This window comes from Homarus americanus, unplaced genomic scaffold (genome assembly GCF_018991925.1).
Source record: "Homarus americanus isolate GMGI-L3 unplaced genomic scaffold, GMGI_Hamer_2.0 scaffold56241, whole genome shotgun sequence".
NCBI lineage: Eukaryota > Metazoa > Arthropoda > Malacostraca > Decapoda > Nephropidae > Homarus > Homarus americanus.
In genome coordinates, this window is record NW_024740202.1 from 3389070 (window position 1) to 3405622 (window position 16553).

The following is a 16553-nucleotide window of genomic DNA, read 5'->3' on the forward strand; positions in this document are numbered from 1 at the left end:
CAGTACGAGTCAAGTTGTCAAAATCGTCAACACGTCCTAGATTATCTAGGCTAGATGGTCAGTCTGCCCAAGGCTGCAGTGGAGAGTGGTCGAATTTTTTGTTCTTGCTTTAATTTGGTTAGCATACTGTATGCTGTTTCAGCAGGAGTAAAAATGAATATTCATTTCTTTCAGTTCTTTGTTTATACTGTATGAATGCATGTAGGTAATATATACAGTGCATTTAAAAAAAATTTAAATTTTAGAAAAATGATCACAAAATAGCATTCATCACATTACAGTGATATTTGACAAATCAACAATTCTCAGTATATTCTGTATATTTTATACAATTTTTTATATATTTTCAACTCATCATTAAACATGCTTAATTTAGGTTAAAAAACAGGTGTCGCCAAAAAAATAAAAAATATGTCCTCCTTTTTGGAAATGGTGACCCTATGTGTTCCCCGCCAATTAGGTCAGGTCAGGTCAGGTTCCACTGTATCACCAACAGCTTAACATTAAATAATAACTAATACTAAAAAAGGATCAGCATGTATTAAAGCAAATAAAACACAAGGGGAAGATATATAACAAGTACATAAGAGAGAAAGAAGAAAATAATAACAATAACTTAAAGAAACAATGAGGGAACTGTGTTTAAGAAAGTAGTAGGAGCAGTAATAATAGTCATAGTAATTTATTATTATTATTATTATTATTATTATTATTATTATTATCATTATTATTATTATTATTATTATCATTATTATTATTATTATTATTATTATATTAGGTCTCGTAGCCCCTCCAACAGCCTCGTAGTCCTCACGTACACAAAGGTTTTCGTCTGCTCACCCCGACCAGTAGGAGGACCGAGTGGTGGCGGCTATCTGTGTCTTCTTACAAGTTACAACATCATTTTACAGGAGTTTTAACATCGCCAGTGATGATCTTACTCATAAATTCACCATAAAAGAGAACATAAGGACACCAGACCAAGTATCAGGACCAGGTAAGGCCAGGTATAGGATCACAACAACTTGCTGATACTCGTGTACAAGTACTGTCTTAACACAACCGTAGGTCTTTTATACTATTGTGGTTGTAAAATGTAGACTACAACTTCTTCCTTACTTCAACCAATGAAAACAACCATAAGTGAACTATTGGTGGTTTGTTTTTAAGGGTAATATGGAGGACTTCACAGCCACTTCCCCGTCTCGGTATGGTAAGTTAGGCTAGGTAAGGTTAACTGAACTTGAACTTTTAAATAAACATCTTTTAACACATTTGCTGGTAATGGTGTAGAAAAATGTGACCACCAGAAGTTGTTTGTTGATTTTCTTTATTTTTGTTATACTATACTTATTGTTTTGATGATTTTAAGTACAGGTATATTAAAAGAAACCACAACTTTCTAGTATAATTTTAAGTGTTTTTTATTTACTTTATCCCGCTTCACAATTCTCCTTCCGGCACCATTGTTGTTGTTTATCTCGCTGAATCCCTCTTCAAGAGACTTTTCCTAAATGATGGTGAACGCTTCCATGAACTCCTCCTCGCCATTGCTAATGTATATCAACCTCAATATTAAGGTAAGTTGTTTAACACATAAATTAACACGATAATGCATAGAACCTGACCTAACAAACCCATAGGTTGGGTATGTTAGGTCAGGTTCTATTAGGTTGTATGCATTGTCGTTTTCATTTTTGTGTTTAATATCATATTAGTGTAGAGAAAAATTTCAACCAATTCGGAAAATTCCCTCAGGTGGCCACCGTCTTATACACCTTTACCCATTTGCCATAACTACAGCAGTGTCCACTATAAAACACAGTCAAATTGTGGTGTTTTTAAATGAATCTAATATGAAAAATCAGCAGCTGTGAAATTGTAAATAATTACTGGTGGTAATGATCGTCTCGAGAACTACTGTACTTATAGACAAAAGCCTCAGTATATATAACAACCTTATGTTAGTTATATATATCAAGTGTTAACAAGAATGGTCTACAGAGTTGGGTATCAAATTAAAAGATTGTATTTTCTTTACAGTTTCAAAATCTTTGTAGTTACTGTATAACGTTGAGCAGTAACACCCACGCTGACATCTATTTTGGGTTAATATTGACAACACACCCGTCACAGCATAATTTTTTGACGGATCTTTCTTACTATATATTTTCATCGCTGAGTTTGGATATGATATTCATTCTTGGGCAAATGCTTCGTTTGGTAGACAGTTAGACCCTCAGGCTCGCACTAGCAGCACTACTTCGTCTTTTGTGGCGATAAAACGGTAAGGCTTGATGTCCTCTGCTCATTGTTTGTTTATGAGCTGCTTGTTCTGAGCAGCTTCTCTCACATCCACAAAAAAATGTAAAATTCACCACATCATAGTAAGTTCTTTCTGTTTAATATACCTGGGGGCTCAGCTAGGAAGTTAAGGTTAGGTAGGTGTCTTTGGTTAGGTTGGTGAGGTCTTCTAACAATTCTTTGGCCACTTGTATTTCCTGTCAACTACGGTTTGGTTAAGTTTAATTTAGAAATAACCCCATTTTAACACATTTGCCCAAACTACAGCAATGTCCACTGAAAAACAAGGAAATCGCAGCATTTTAAAATTAATTTTCTATGAAAAACTGTGACGTGTATGTCGTCAATAATTAACAAAAACGTACAGTACTGCTACGTCTCAATCTAATGTTAAATAACTATATAAACTTTAATAATCCATAGTATAATGTATACAGTGCTGTACTTACATATACAACACAATGTAATTCACGTTTACAGGGTGGTGCAGTGAGACGGCATGTTTGATCCCATACTTGTGGTGGTCTGCTGTGCTGGTATTGGGTTGACGCTATCGTATTTTACTCTCGGAAACTCTCGGATGCCCCAACACAGCTCTGAGGAGGATGAATCAGGTGTGACTTAAGTGTTTTAATTACAGTACTGTATTTATTTTTGCTGGTTTTTAAATGATGCGTGGCTTAAGTTTAATATCATTTGTTTTATGCTCACTTATTTTTTATTTGAACTGGGCTGTAATGTTGGTCCATCCATAATCATGTTGTGTAAGTGTTTGTCTTGATTAAACTTAATATCTGCAAATACTAAATTGTTGTTGGGTTTCAGGAGAATTTGTTTGTTTATTTTTTGAGTCCACTTGTGCAGTTGGTCAAAGATTATCAACTATTTCTTGGAGGAAAAAAAAAATATTGTATTGTGGATGGTGAACATTTATATATATTGGATCACCCGAAGAATCTGCCTCCCAGCTTATTTCACCTAAAGATTAACCACCCTACCACTATTTCAAGGGGGTAGGGGGTGAGGTTAGGTTAGATATAGGAGAGGTTAGGTTAGGTTTCCATTAGGGTGGTGAATCTTTTGGTGAGATAAGCCGGCAGGCAGATTCTTCAGGTGATGCTAAATATTTGTACTGGAGTCATGGAGTTTTAATGACTTTATGCAGTACTGTATTGGGTTTATTAGGAAACGTTTGCCACTTACTGTGATTAGTGACCTTGTACAGTTATGTAGGTAATTACTGTACCTGTATGAATAGCTACCTAGAAAATATAAACCGTGTAAACTAATGAAAAGATGGGCTGGCAGGAGACAATAGGTACTCAAACTTCAGGATTATAATCCCAGTTTTCCTTGAACAAAGAGTCTCCTAAATTTAACCTACCAAAGGTTCTACCTGCTATATACAGTACAGTACTATATATCCTGTCTTTCTAAAACTTTAATTTTCTCTATATGTAAATTAATTAAATTTGTGATATTTTTAATTGAAGGCTTCAGGTTATTATTGAACTATGTGTGTAATTAACAGTATGTCTCATCATGATATATAAACTTATGTAGTGAATGGTTTTATATTTCTCAGAGAAAAGCTGCTTATGTCCAAAGTCCAGCAGAAGGAGAGTGCTGGTGGTGACAGCTCACCCGGATGATGAGGTCATGTTCTTTGGACCCACAATTTTACACTTCACTCAGCGGGAAGGAGCTCTGGTGTACCTTCTCTGTCTCTCTACAGGTTAGTGCTGTACTGTACTTGTAGCTACAGTAAGAACATCCTCACACAGTTTTGTCTCTCCTAGAAAAACACTTGGGTACAGTATATTGATGACAATCATATCAAGGATAGCAGTCACAGAATCACCTGAAGAATCTCCAACCCAGCTTATTTCACCTAAAGATTAACCACCCTAACACTATTTGGGGGGATGAGGTTAGGTTAGGTTAGCATTAGGGTAGTTAATCTTTTGATGAAATAAGCTGGAGTGGAGATTCTTCAGGTGATCCCAATCATTATATCACATGATAACCAACACCTGTGCACCCACCTTTGACTTACCCACTCGAGGAAATTATGCAAGTCTTGTAGATTACTTATTGACCAGAGATATAACACCTTACTAATACCATATTGATAATGTTAATTTGGAAGTGATGGCAATGTTTACAGGTATGTGGTGGTTCTTACATAAGCTTCCCCTTCAACATTTCTTCACCTTTATTACAGTTACAGTATATCTTTGGTCAGCACTTAACATACTCTCAAAATGTCCTCAGAATTTAATATTACGGTGTTTAACCATCAAGTGAAATAATTGGGGGTTCCTAATCTTCACACGATCTGACATTAGTTTGCCCTCTGAAGGACATCATAGGTTAGAGTGACCTACTGTATAGTCAAAATAATCATACCAAGTACTCCACAGATAAGAAAGATAACAATCCATAATAAAGTTGTGTGATAAAAGGTGTATGTTTGATGTACATTAAAAAATCTAAGGTTGAGGTGAATTGGGAGATATGAGAGGGCAGCGAGGTCCATTAATGAGAACTATGAGGCCCATATAGGGTAAATAATGATAAGATTTGCTACATGTTGTTTCTGCCGTCCCTACTCACGGTATCCATATCTACCACATTTATTACAGCAGAGAGTGTAAGTGAATGATAACTGATGAAGGGAGTGTTTATATTATACTGTATGGCGCTACCAAGAGTTAAAAGAGCATTGGCATTTATTTGAGTTATTTATTTGCCAGGTAACTACTATGGACAAGGAAGAATCCGGTGTCAGGAACTGTGGGCCAGCTGTCGCCTTCTGGGTCTGTCGAGAGAAAACATTATCTTGTATCGCTGTGATGACCTGCCAGATAATCCAGACATAATGTGGCCTACAGTCAAGACAGCCAACCTCATCAACCAGTACCTTCATGCCCTTGATATTAATATGGTAATGGGGGAAATTTATTGGTGTGTGTGTTATCTTGGTGGTCATTGTCTAATACTATGATACTTCTGATATATGCTCCTTACCAGACAGCTTCTTGTAATACATTGCTGTACAGGTTATCATTTAATCAGCCTGAGATGCTATTTTAACTCAGATGTGTAAATCAGTCACCATTTTCTTTTCATCACCTGATATTAACTACTGTACTGATTGATGTCTCTCAGGTGGTGACATTTGATATAGGAGGAGTCAGTGGTCACATAAACCACACAGCGCTATTTTCTGCCGTTCAGCACTTAGTTGAGGAGGAATTTTTACCTGACAGTGAGTCCTTACTATTCTTGGTTGTTCCCAGAATGTTAATATAACTTTCATTTATTAAAAGTTTTTCATTTTGTCGTGTACAGTACAGTTAGTAATTTGTCCTGTCATAGATGTATTAGTTTGCATTCATCACCATAATTAAATGTGATATGAGTAATCTTTTCACTCCACAGCTTGTGAGGCATTTTCCTTAGATACAGTAAACATTCTCCGAAAATACTCCTCCCTTCTCGATGTACCTTTGAGCTACGCTCTCTCCTCGTGTGCCTTCACTGTAGACTGTAAACAGCATTCTATTTTACAGGTGAGTTTTGTTACAGGTGTTTTATGTTATTGCAGGAGTTGTAGCTACTCTATCTATCTATTAGTCTGTCTGTCCAGCCTTCAGTTATGTTTTACCTGTTTTAGCTCTCCAAACACTGGATACATTGTGCTATGGTATTACTGAATTATTTTTGAGCTGTCAGGTATCCAAATTCACTTTCATAATGGGGCTATGTGTAATGGATTACTTAATGTGCATGGCAGCTTAGAATGAAGGAGATGTGTTGTGGAAACAAAGAAATAAAAGGGAGGTGAGAAAATATGTTGATCAACTAATAAATGTAAGATATGAGTGAGAGGTGGATGATCAAGTTTAGTGTGTGGAAGAATAGAAGATATTAAATCACCAACAGTGGGTGTATATGGGACTGTCAGGGATGATAAGACTCCGGGGGTGAATGGAGTCACTGAGGAGAAGTGATAGAATGAGTTGACAGGAGCTTATAGGTTATGGATGAGTATACTGAAAGAATGGTAGAGATATGTGTTTAGTTGAACTCCTATGTGTAATGGGGAAATGTGATTAGAAAACTTGTAGAAATTATAGAAGAAATGTCTGTTTCATATACAGTCTCTCCTCGACTTATGACGGGATTGTCCTGACGACCAGGTCGTGAGTAGAAAATGCGAAAATAATATTGTACATAGACATTCTAATATGGGTGTCTCTTTTTCTTCTCAGCACCATGAGAACTCTCACTTTTACGCCTGCCAGCCATTTTAAAGGGAATTACAAACGAAAATTTTGTAAGTACACAGCGAGATCATTAACGTTGGTACTAGAAAATACGTAATTTGAAAAATATTTTATACAACCACAGCGGTCGTATGTCCGGGTTGTCGTAAGTCGAGTATGTTGTAAGTCGAAGAGTACAGTCCCTGTAATGGACCAGGAAAAGTATGGGTGTGCTTACCATGATGGGGTATCAAGATTATGTATGTAAGATGCCTCTGGCCAAAGAAAACAACAAAATTACTTTATACTATGGAGAGAAAAAGGAAATGTAATTAAATTTGTTTGTTTCTTTCTTTCTCAGAGTGCCATGAGAGCCCACAGCAGCCAGTATGTATGGTACAGGAAGTTATATATGTATTTCTCACGGTATGTTCTCATCAATACCCTATCCAGAATCACTCCTGAGTCATAGAGGGCATCACTTGTGTCTTGTTGTCTATGACACCAAAAAATAAAATAAATCCATTGGTGAAAATAGCATAAGAGGTATTTTTTATGTAAAACTCTACTGAGATAGTACTTAGTTTTTTTAACGCGTAACTTTTCATACAAGAGAATTTTGTTATGAGTGATGGTCAGACTATAATGAAGTGTGATTTGCTCTCATGTCATTTGTGCCATCAGTTTATACCCCAGCTGGTGTAAGACGCATTAATTAAGTGAACAGAAATGACGACAAACTTCCTGAAGGTAGAAAGTGGCCAACTCTTACTAGATCTCTTGCTAGAGACCCTGTACTGTATGTCATTAACTCTTAAAATGGTGGTCATCATCTGTGGAAGTTTCTTGTTCCTTGTGTTCCATTTTTTGCGCATATGGGTGGCGGGGGGGAATCGTTTGCCACCAATTACGGGCTAACAGTTGTCACAAGATGGTACTTACTGAAGGTTCTCCTGCTGTCCGTCTCAGTGTTCACTAAACCACTATACTGTACGTCAGAATCAAAACATTATTGATTTTGCTGAATTACGTTTCTTTAATAATTATTTTGGTTAAATGGAAAATAGTACTGTAGACTATGACAATGTATCACTGTCCTAGAAGATTTTTTTCACTCATTTTTGTAAGTTTAAGTTTTATGATCTGTTTCCTCATTTATCCCGTCATTGTTGTTTTTACCAGATAGCTACACGTCTAATTTTACTTGTGTTTCGTTATTGTAATAGTCCCACATTCCCTCTCGTATGGGGAACATTAGCTAAGCCATTGTGTACAGGTGGAGTTGTCAGGTGAGGCGTCAACTAACACCGCCAGCACCAGGTGATCATTGGTGAGGATTAGGGATGTCAATAGAATAGACTAAGTACAGTATATTGACTAGTACGGTATGTGAGGTTTTCGTTTGTTACCTACAGTATATGTACTAAAAAGCTTTAATTTGTGTATTTAAATTATAAAATGATTTTATTACTGTAATTAACAAGTTTGATGTGTTAGTTTGTATATACTAAGTTACTCTAAATAAGAGCTATTGTAATAATTCAAGTAACTTCCTCTCAAGAAAATTGTAAGGATGAGTTTTTGTTGTAGTAATAGTTGTAGTAATGTTAATACAGTAGAGTAGTCAAAAGCCATATCTGGAAGGTTGTTTGATAATTTTATTTTGAAATACCAGGTATGAAAGCCACTGTTGCCTGAAGTAAACTTGTGGAAGTATTGTTGGCTGTGTGTTTTGAAGTATGTAAGTAAAGGAGTACATTACAGTTTATGTGGTTTGTGCCCCAGTGATGGATATGGGGCTCTCTCTCTCTTAAATAGCCTTAACAGAGAAGGAGGTGGCATGGAAGTGTTAGTTATGGGTCCACAACTGCCACACAATGATCATGTTCTTAAAATTCAAGCAGGTTAGAAAATGGCACAGTACTGTCACCTGGTCACTTGTCATAACGATCAGACATCCTCCTTCTTCTTTGCCACAGACAGTAATATTCCTAGGTATTAGTATTCTGTTTTTGGTGTATTTATTGACTGGGGAGTGTCTATAATGCCTTCTTAATGACCAGGGTGCTCAGTTGTCTGGTGTGATATTGTAGCTGTTTGATAATTTTCTTTTAATTTTGTCTTTAATTTCCATGTTCCCAGTGTAGAGGTAACAATCCCCAAAAGCCTTTATGATTTGGCTAAGTTTTTCATCTACACCAAACTGCCATAACACATCCATTTTTTTTTTTTTTTGGTCCAATGTAATGGCTTTGTGAGCTCTGTTAGCACTACTCTTATCACCTGCACTCAGTAGCCTCTTTCCAGATGTCTTGAAAGGAGTAAAACGTGGCAGTCTCGGAAAAAATTTAAATGTGACAGTGTGTTTTCAGAACAAAGCAAGACCATCACCTGGTGAATTCAAAACAAAGGCATCAGTATGAACTTGTTGGGCGTACAGATTTACACAGTACGGAGAGCGTGCTATGACAAACCACAGAGTGCACGTACAGTACAAGTTGAGTATATACTGTAGTTTCATTTCCCCATTCAAAGTTTCTAATTCTGAGAAGCAAATTTCTATAATACTGCAGTGTGTTTAAATTTTGAAGATAGGAATTGGTTTCCTATTTTGTTTGTCATGGTGAATTTACTTAAGATGAGTTTTTGTTTACCCAGGAAATGTTTGTATTTGCTGCTGATTTTTGTTTTTAGTTTAGATTATAGTTTTTTATATTGAATATGATTGTTGATTTATCTTAAAAGGCATTTTATTGTTTAAAAACTCATGGTGACATAAGGCTGTGATGTTTGTGAGAGGTGGTGTGGGTAGTAGCATAAAGTTATGATGTGGCCGGGTGGGATCATGGCTGTCTACACCACCACACAACCACCATATCCAAAGTATTTATGAGCTGAAATGTAACATGTTATTTACAGCATATTTATGTAATGGTTAGACGTACAAGTTGCAAGGTAGTAAAATCAGTTGAAATCTGTTCATAAACTTGTGTCAGTCCAGGTGTATGATTACAGTCTAGGTGTGTGGAGCTTGGCTTAAGTGCTCTCCTAGTGTGTTGTACACCACATGTACTTTATTACTTTGTATATTATTACTTTTTAATCCACTTATTAGTGAAAACCTCAAATAATTTTTTATAGCAAATTTTTACCTAATTTTTATCAAATGCCTTGAGAGTTGACTGCAAAACAATATAATATGGAGATACAGATGGTAAGAAAATAGCCTTATTTAGACTGTTCATGAAAAGTACGGGAATTTCTTGGGGGTGTGTGTGTGTGTGTGTGTGTGTAAACAAACATATACACTTACTGTACCAATAATTAGGCTCGACAAATCCATGTACATACAGTACACAACTCAGAAATGTGAGTGAACCTCAACTGTGTATCAAGTTATAATGACCGTACAGTATGCTGCATGACTGCTAATATTAAGAGTACAAATTTACTTTCTGCATTTATAAAAAAAAAAGGTAATCTTCAGCACTGACTCCTCTTTTATGGATGGTGATGTAGCAAACTACAAGCTGGGTAATACAGACATTTGGGATAACTAAGCAGTAGAAAGTGCAGTATTAGTACTAACTGCTCCATGTTATTAGGTCCTCAGGAGAGCCCCGGTACACCTCTAAGGTGACCAGACAAAATCGACTTGTGTCTCTCATCAGCATTGTCAAGTGGAGCAAAGAGTTAGGGCTACTACTGGTGTCTTTTACCCCCCTGGTGCTGTTTAGTCCACTTCAGCAGCCCTCACCTTCCTTGTTGTCAGTATGTACAGTACAGTTGTAGAGTTTGTTTAATAATGCACCAGTTACTGTAGTGATCCTCATAGTGTACTGTAGTGGTGGTGGGATAATGTTTTTATTATTTAAGATATTTGTTAGTGGCATAAATGGTTCTTGTGATAATAAAATTTTAATTTACTTTCCATTAAGGATATTCTCACTTGCTGTTCTTTATGTTAGTTACCAGTACTGTCTTGAACAAATGATATAATCAACTAAACCTCATGGTTGAGACCCCTTTTGAGGCCAGTAGTGACTATGTTATATGCCAGTAGCTAAAATAATGATGTTTACAGTACAGTAAAGTTTACCGTTAGTCATATTAACGCTAAAATTGCCAACAGCCGAAGCTTAATAGGTCTTGTTAACTATATTTATTTATTAACAATATTTTGTTTTTCATAGTTTAATTGTTTATGATAATTAAGACTTCTTTTTCACTAATAGAGTAACCAGAGAAATTATAATCTGCACAATTGATGGCCTAACTAGGTAGGCTGCTTGTGTAAGAACTACAGTACTGTACCTGGAGGTCTGCCATTAATGGTCAGGACTAATTTTACAGTCAGTCCAGCCTCTTACTGCAACAACTTGTCCTGAAATTAAGAGTTAAAGTAAAAAAAATCCATTTTATAAACCAGTGTTCTTACGACATCAGGAAATTACATCAGTACTCGGTCTGTTTTCAAGTTATTCATTTAAACTGTTGGGCCCATTTTCATTAACCTAGGCATAAATGCTTCTGGTAACTAGTTTGACTTGAACTTTTTTCTTCTGATGTCATGTCTCAGCTGCTAGTTGATAAGTTAGAGGAAACTTATTCTCTTGATGACATTTGTCTCATCTACTGTTTAGTTTTCATAGTAGATAGGCATACAAATCTGTTTCAACTTCTCCAGACTTACCAACCACCTGATGCTAGTGTGTGTATGGTGATCTGTGGCTTTAGGTGTTAAGGTTTGTTCCTGGGATGTTCCATAAAGAATTATGACTTTCAATATTTTTTTTACATTATAAACTGTCTATATTGGTATACATAGATTTTCTGGAGCAGCAGTTTATTGCATTTATGAATATATCTCAGGTTTCCTCCAGGAGAGTCATCTTAGGTCACTTGGGCCTCTTATTATGAGTGTTGTCCTATCACTGCTACACTGCGGTTTGACCTAGGATGAATTGCCTCAGAAGTATCACTATTTTCCTGCAGTCCTTGTGAAAGTAGACTTGTAAGTAACATCATTATTTTGTTATTTCATTTGTAAAACATTATTAATTATCTTCAATGGAAATCCCACAAATTGAATGAAGAAAGTATTGACCCAATTTATAAATAAGACCATCTTCAGTATCAACAGTTTATATAGTGTATTGTTGGGTGCTAAGTATACGTTGTATCCATGACTGGCCAATCAACACCACACCACACAAAAAATTCCTGGTATTTTCATAACGAACATGAATATTTTTGAGTAACCAGAAATGAGGGAAGGGTTTTGGGGTAATAATGGATGGCAGTTATTGGAAAAGACTTGTGGTTAAGGGAGACTTTACTGTTTTGTATAAATTTAGAATGTAAAAATAATTTTGTCCTTTATACATACTACTGTACTGCAATAGTGTACAGGGCTGTAGTTCTCACTCAGTCCTGCAGATGGCACCATACACAGCTCACATTCTTCCCATACATATTTTAAAAGCTGTGGCTGGAACAGAAAGGGTTTAAATTGATTATATAGTTAATTCCTGCCACCAGTGTCAAGAAGCCTAGGTTTCAGGGGCAGATCCAGGGGGTCCAGAACCCCCCTTTCATCAGAAAATTCCAATATCTTTTCTTTAATGCAGTATTGTACTCAGGTATTTTTGTAAAATAAAAAGTAACTACTATAACCTAAGAATATCTCCTAATGCCAAGTGTACATGGCTTCAAAATGACGTCAAAATGCCCATGATATTGGTCAGATTAAAAAAAAATCATGGGGTGGGGACTTACAGTACCCCCCAAAACCTCCCAGCTGGATGGGCTCGCTGTGCTCATCATATTCCCCCACCCACAACTTTTTAGACCCCCCCTATCCCCCTCCTGATATTCCTGGATCTGCCCTGGGGTTTTCAGTGTACTGTATAAAGTTTGGCTGGTAATTCATGAGGCACCTGATCTATGCTCGGTTATGAAATGGTACAGTATTTAGAATCCAGTCCCAAATACTGTACACACGGGTGTTTTAAATTTAAATTTCTCAGAAGTAATTTTTCTTGTCCTTTAGCTGTCACAACATCTTAAAACATCTCAGAGTTGTTTAACAGTTAACTGAGAGCTTTCTAATGACATCCTCCCAAGTGGTCTGTGATCTACACTTGATGTCCATGTTGCAGAAGTGACAGTTACAGCCTGGCAGCTAAATTTTTGTCATGATAATTAAAAAAAAAAAATTAATGAGTAGAATCAAAGCACCAATAAATGAACCGTAAATGTTGTTCATGTGTTTCAAAACTGAACATTTATAGTCGGTACCAATATACAGATCTATGCTTCTTATTGGTGTGTGTGTGTGTGTGTGTGTGTGTGTGTGTGTGTGTGTGTGTGTGTACACAAGTGGTTGATTTGAGTATGTTCATGTGGGGCCACACCCTGGGTATACTGTATATGATTAACACCAGGATCAGACTAAAACTATGCAACTTTGTGCCTCTCAGTGTCCATGAAACCAAATTCTACAATTTTATCTATTGATTACATCCTTTAAGGTTTTAATCAAGCTAATAAAGAATATCTTGTCTTGTTTAATACAGTAATTTCTTAATATTGCACCACCTCATATCTTAAACATTATTTACAAGTAACAATGCTACACATTTCAAGATAATATGATTATAATAATGCACGATAATAAGTTGTGGATAAGCCATATGACAATTTAAGTATACAATATCTTGTTGCTTTGACAAACAGAGAAGTTATTGGTGAAACTTCTCTCTTTTTTGTAATTTAATTCTTACTCTAGATTTACAAATTATTAAAAGACTGTATTGAAGTAGTATTACTTTTCAACGTATTGGAGTATTTATAACAAATATGTACACAGTATAAATGTATATTGTGATAGTTGCACAGGAGTGTCTGTCTGTGTATGAATCATTTAAAGCTTACTGTACAGTATTAGTAATGGAGATTTTTAATACAGTACGGGCATATGGTACCTCTTTGACTGCTGTTTCATTATAATGCTCATTGTTCTGGAGGAAATTTGTACTGTAAAAAAGTTTAAAATCTCTCAAATCTTTTAAAAGTCCTGTAGGAGACCGTGTAACAGTCTCCTCTTTTCTCTGGCCCACAAGGTCACCTTATGAGAGTGATGTATGCTTATTACTGCTCAGCCAGTCAGTTTCCGCCACCATACTTTCTGCTCCTGAAGGTGTGTTCACTCCATCGTGGTACTGTACTTTCTTTTTTTTGTTTTACACATAAGGTCTGGAAAAACACATGCAAGTGATAATGCTGTTCTTATGGCCAAACAGTTAAGGAAAAGCTGAGGATTATAAGTCTTCAGAGTTGAGAAGAACCTGGGTTTATAAGGAGAGAGATTTGAGTGAATAAGCCTACACAGTACTGTACTGTGTTTTCTGGTGTTAAGTGTTATACTTAAGGCAGTGTTGTTTATATGACTGGAGGAGAGTTTTGTTGATATATTTCCTGGGCAGTAAGTTGCTACTACTTTCATAAAGTTACTCTTTAAGGCCTTTGGGTATAACCTGGTTATGTGAGAAGTTGCAGTTGGTATTATTACTGTATCAATTTCTGGAGAACCTGTGTTAAATTTATACTTGTTTAGGTGCAGATACAGGTAATACCAAAAAGCATAGTTTTGATAATTGACCAAAGGAGAAAATTTATACCAAACATGAGATGTTTAAAACCGTTGGCATATATTAGTATTAAGGTTTTCTTCGATGATCAAAAATCTTAATAAGAAAAATGAACACTAAAAATGTATAACATTTAATAAGATGTAGTTAATGTTTTACGGTGAAGGGACTTTTTTATCGTGCAAACATATTTCTGGTGTGTAACAGGGTGGCCAGGTTACTGATGTTATGAGTACAGTACATCCTTTCCCTGGATAAGGATTCCTGTAACTTAGGGGCTGTTGAGAGTAGCCATGTGCAGTATATATAATGGTCACACTGCAGCTTTATTTACTATTGTATTGTGATTGTTGTTGAAAGGTATATATATATATATATATATATATATATATATATATATATATATATATATATATATATATATATATATATATATATATATATATATATATATATATATACAACACTATGTTAAAGGTTTTGTTTCATTGAACCTAATGAAATAGAAAAGTAAATTCCTTTACCCAATCATATACAGTCCAGTATATCTGTTTCTCAGGATCAAGATGTTACACCACAGTCACACAGTACATGTAATATTTAATATTATAATCTGTCTCCGATCACTTGTATGACCCCAAACATGTTTATAATGATCTGTAAACCTCTCTCCCTCTCACATATCATTAAATAACAGTAAAGAAGACATAATAAAGACGCAAATAAAAATAAAATTATTTTATATACAGTACTGTATATGGTTCAAATTACCCAATGGCCCCCAGCTTGGGAACCACTACTCTAGACATATAAACACCACCACCTGAGCAGCACACAGGCATCCACACACACTACAGGACATACTGAGCAGACCTCTCGGCTCATCCACATTCATGTGACTTTTCAGACCACGATGCCAACACGAGAACACATGTCTTTCATCGTTTTACATGTTCTAGACACATGAACCTTGATTATGGAAGGATTTTATATTATTATTTTATACAAGTGCATACTCCATTTTTTCCCATATTTGCACACGGTGATCAGCGAAGTTTGTTACTGGGGGTTAAACGGCGGCTATGGATTTCCTACTTCGCTCCCATACTGTATTTGCAAAAAATGGAACCCAAGGAACTGAACATCTACAAACCCCAAAATAAAGTAGTGTACTGTAACTTGTTGTACCTCACCCATGAACTTACATCATATTCACTCTGGGGTGGTTATTCCTGTGCTAATTTAACCTTGTCCGGTCTTGTGACATTTTGGGTGTGCAGGTGTGTGTGGTAGGCCCAAGTCTTACAGTACTGTATAATGTTCTTGTGAGGTTTTGCTTCAGACACATTTGTATCCAGAACATAATTAGAGACATAGATGATGCATTGTATTTATTGTTGCTCTCCTTAGAATTATTATAAAAGAAATATGAAAAGCTAGATACAAAAATACAGTACAGTGCCCCAAATATCCCAAGATATAACATCTACCTCAGACTAAGTTCACTGCAAGTCCAAGAAGTGAAGTTTATGTACTTGAACAGAAGTGGTTCATAAATAAGGATGACAATTAGCAATATGCTTTAATGTACAGTTTAGTCTGCATTTATGCGGTTTTTGTTTACGAGTTTGGTAATTTACGCAGTGCCTTGCCAGAATGAAAATGCTTTAATTATGCGGTAAATTTGGTCATTTACGCGGCAAGCGGCTGGAGAGGTCCAGACCGCCGCGCCATTTTTTACCCACGTGGGAAGCGGCGCGGTGAGTGGTGCACATTAGGCCGCTCTTACGTTATCGCTGACGTCATATGACGTATCGGACTGTGATTGGGCCAGGCATCCTTACCTCCCTCCGCCGCTAGTTGTGATTGGGCCATGCATCCTTACCTCCTTCCGCCGCTAGCTGTGATTGGTCTAATGTAACATGACGTGCCCTGCCACCAGAGGATAGAAGTCACTGACCTAGCAGGGCCTGTCTCATTGTTCTCAGTCTGCGTATACAGTTCTCTCTTGTGCCTGCTATTCCTCTCACAACTCACAATGGCTTCCGCGGGACCCCCACCACCAGAGAAAAACATTGAATTACCTGGACCAAGCCATGATAATGTGAAGGAAATCATCGAGTTGGGGGAGAAAATTAAGCTCATCCTTGACAACGACCCAAACAAGCATCGGTATGAAGCGTCTAATAACCATCCGACGAAAATTATGGAGCCTTCTATCCAGATCTATCTCGACAACATCAATGCTAGTCAACGTAGTATTGAGGACTTCCTCGCCCGCAACCCACCACAGCCAGTCCAAGTCAGTGATATTGACAGTGAGGAT

General features: G+C 36.5%; 1 protein-coding gene across 1 annotated transcript; it reads left to right on the forward strand.

Annotated features, from left to right (window-relative positions):
• Window positions 1-829: 829 nt before the first annotated feature.
• Window positions 830-12797, forward strand: LOC121875357 (N-acetylglucosaminyl-phosphatidylinositol de-N-acetylase-like). Its single transcript, XM_042379893.1, has 7 exons — window positions 830-997; window positions 2785-2918; window positions 3890-4039; window positions 5061-5251; window positions 5476-5575; window positions 5749-5879; window positions 6937-12797. Exons 2-7 carry the CDS (start codon window positions 2804-2806, stop codon window positions 7045-7047), a joined length of 798 nt encoding a protein of 265 aa, XP_042235827.1. The 5' UTR covers window positions 830-997; window positions 2785-2803; the 3' UTR covers window positions 7048-12797.
• The last annotated feature ends 3756 nt before the right edge of the window (window positions 12798-16553 follow it).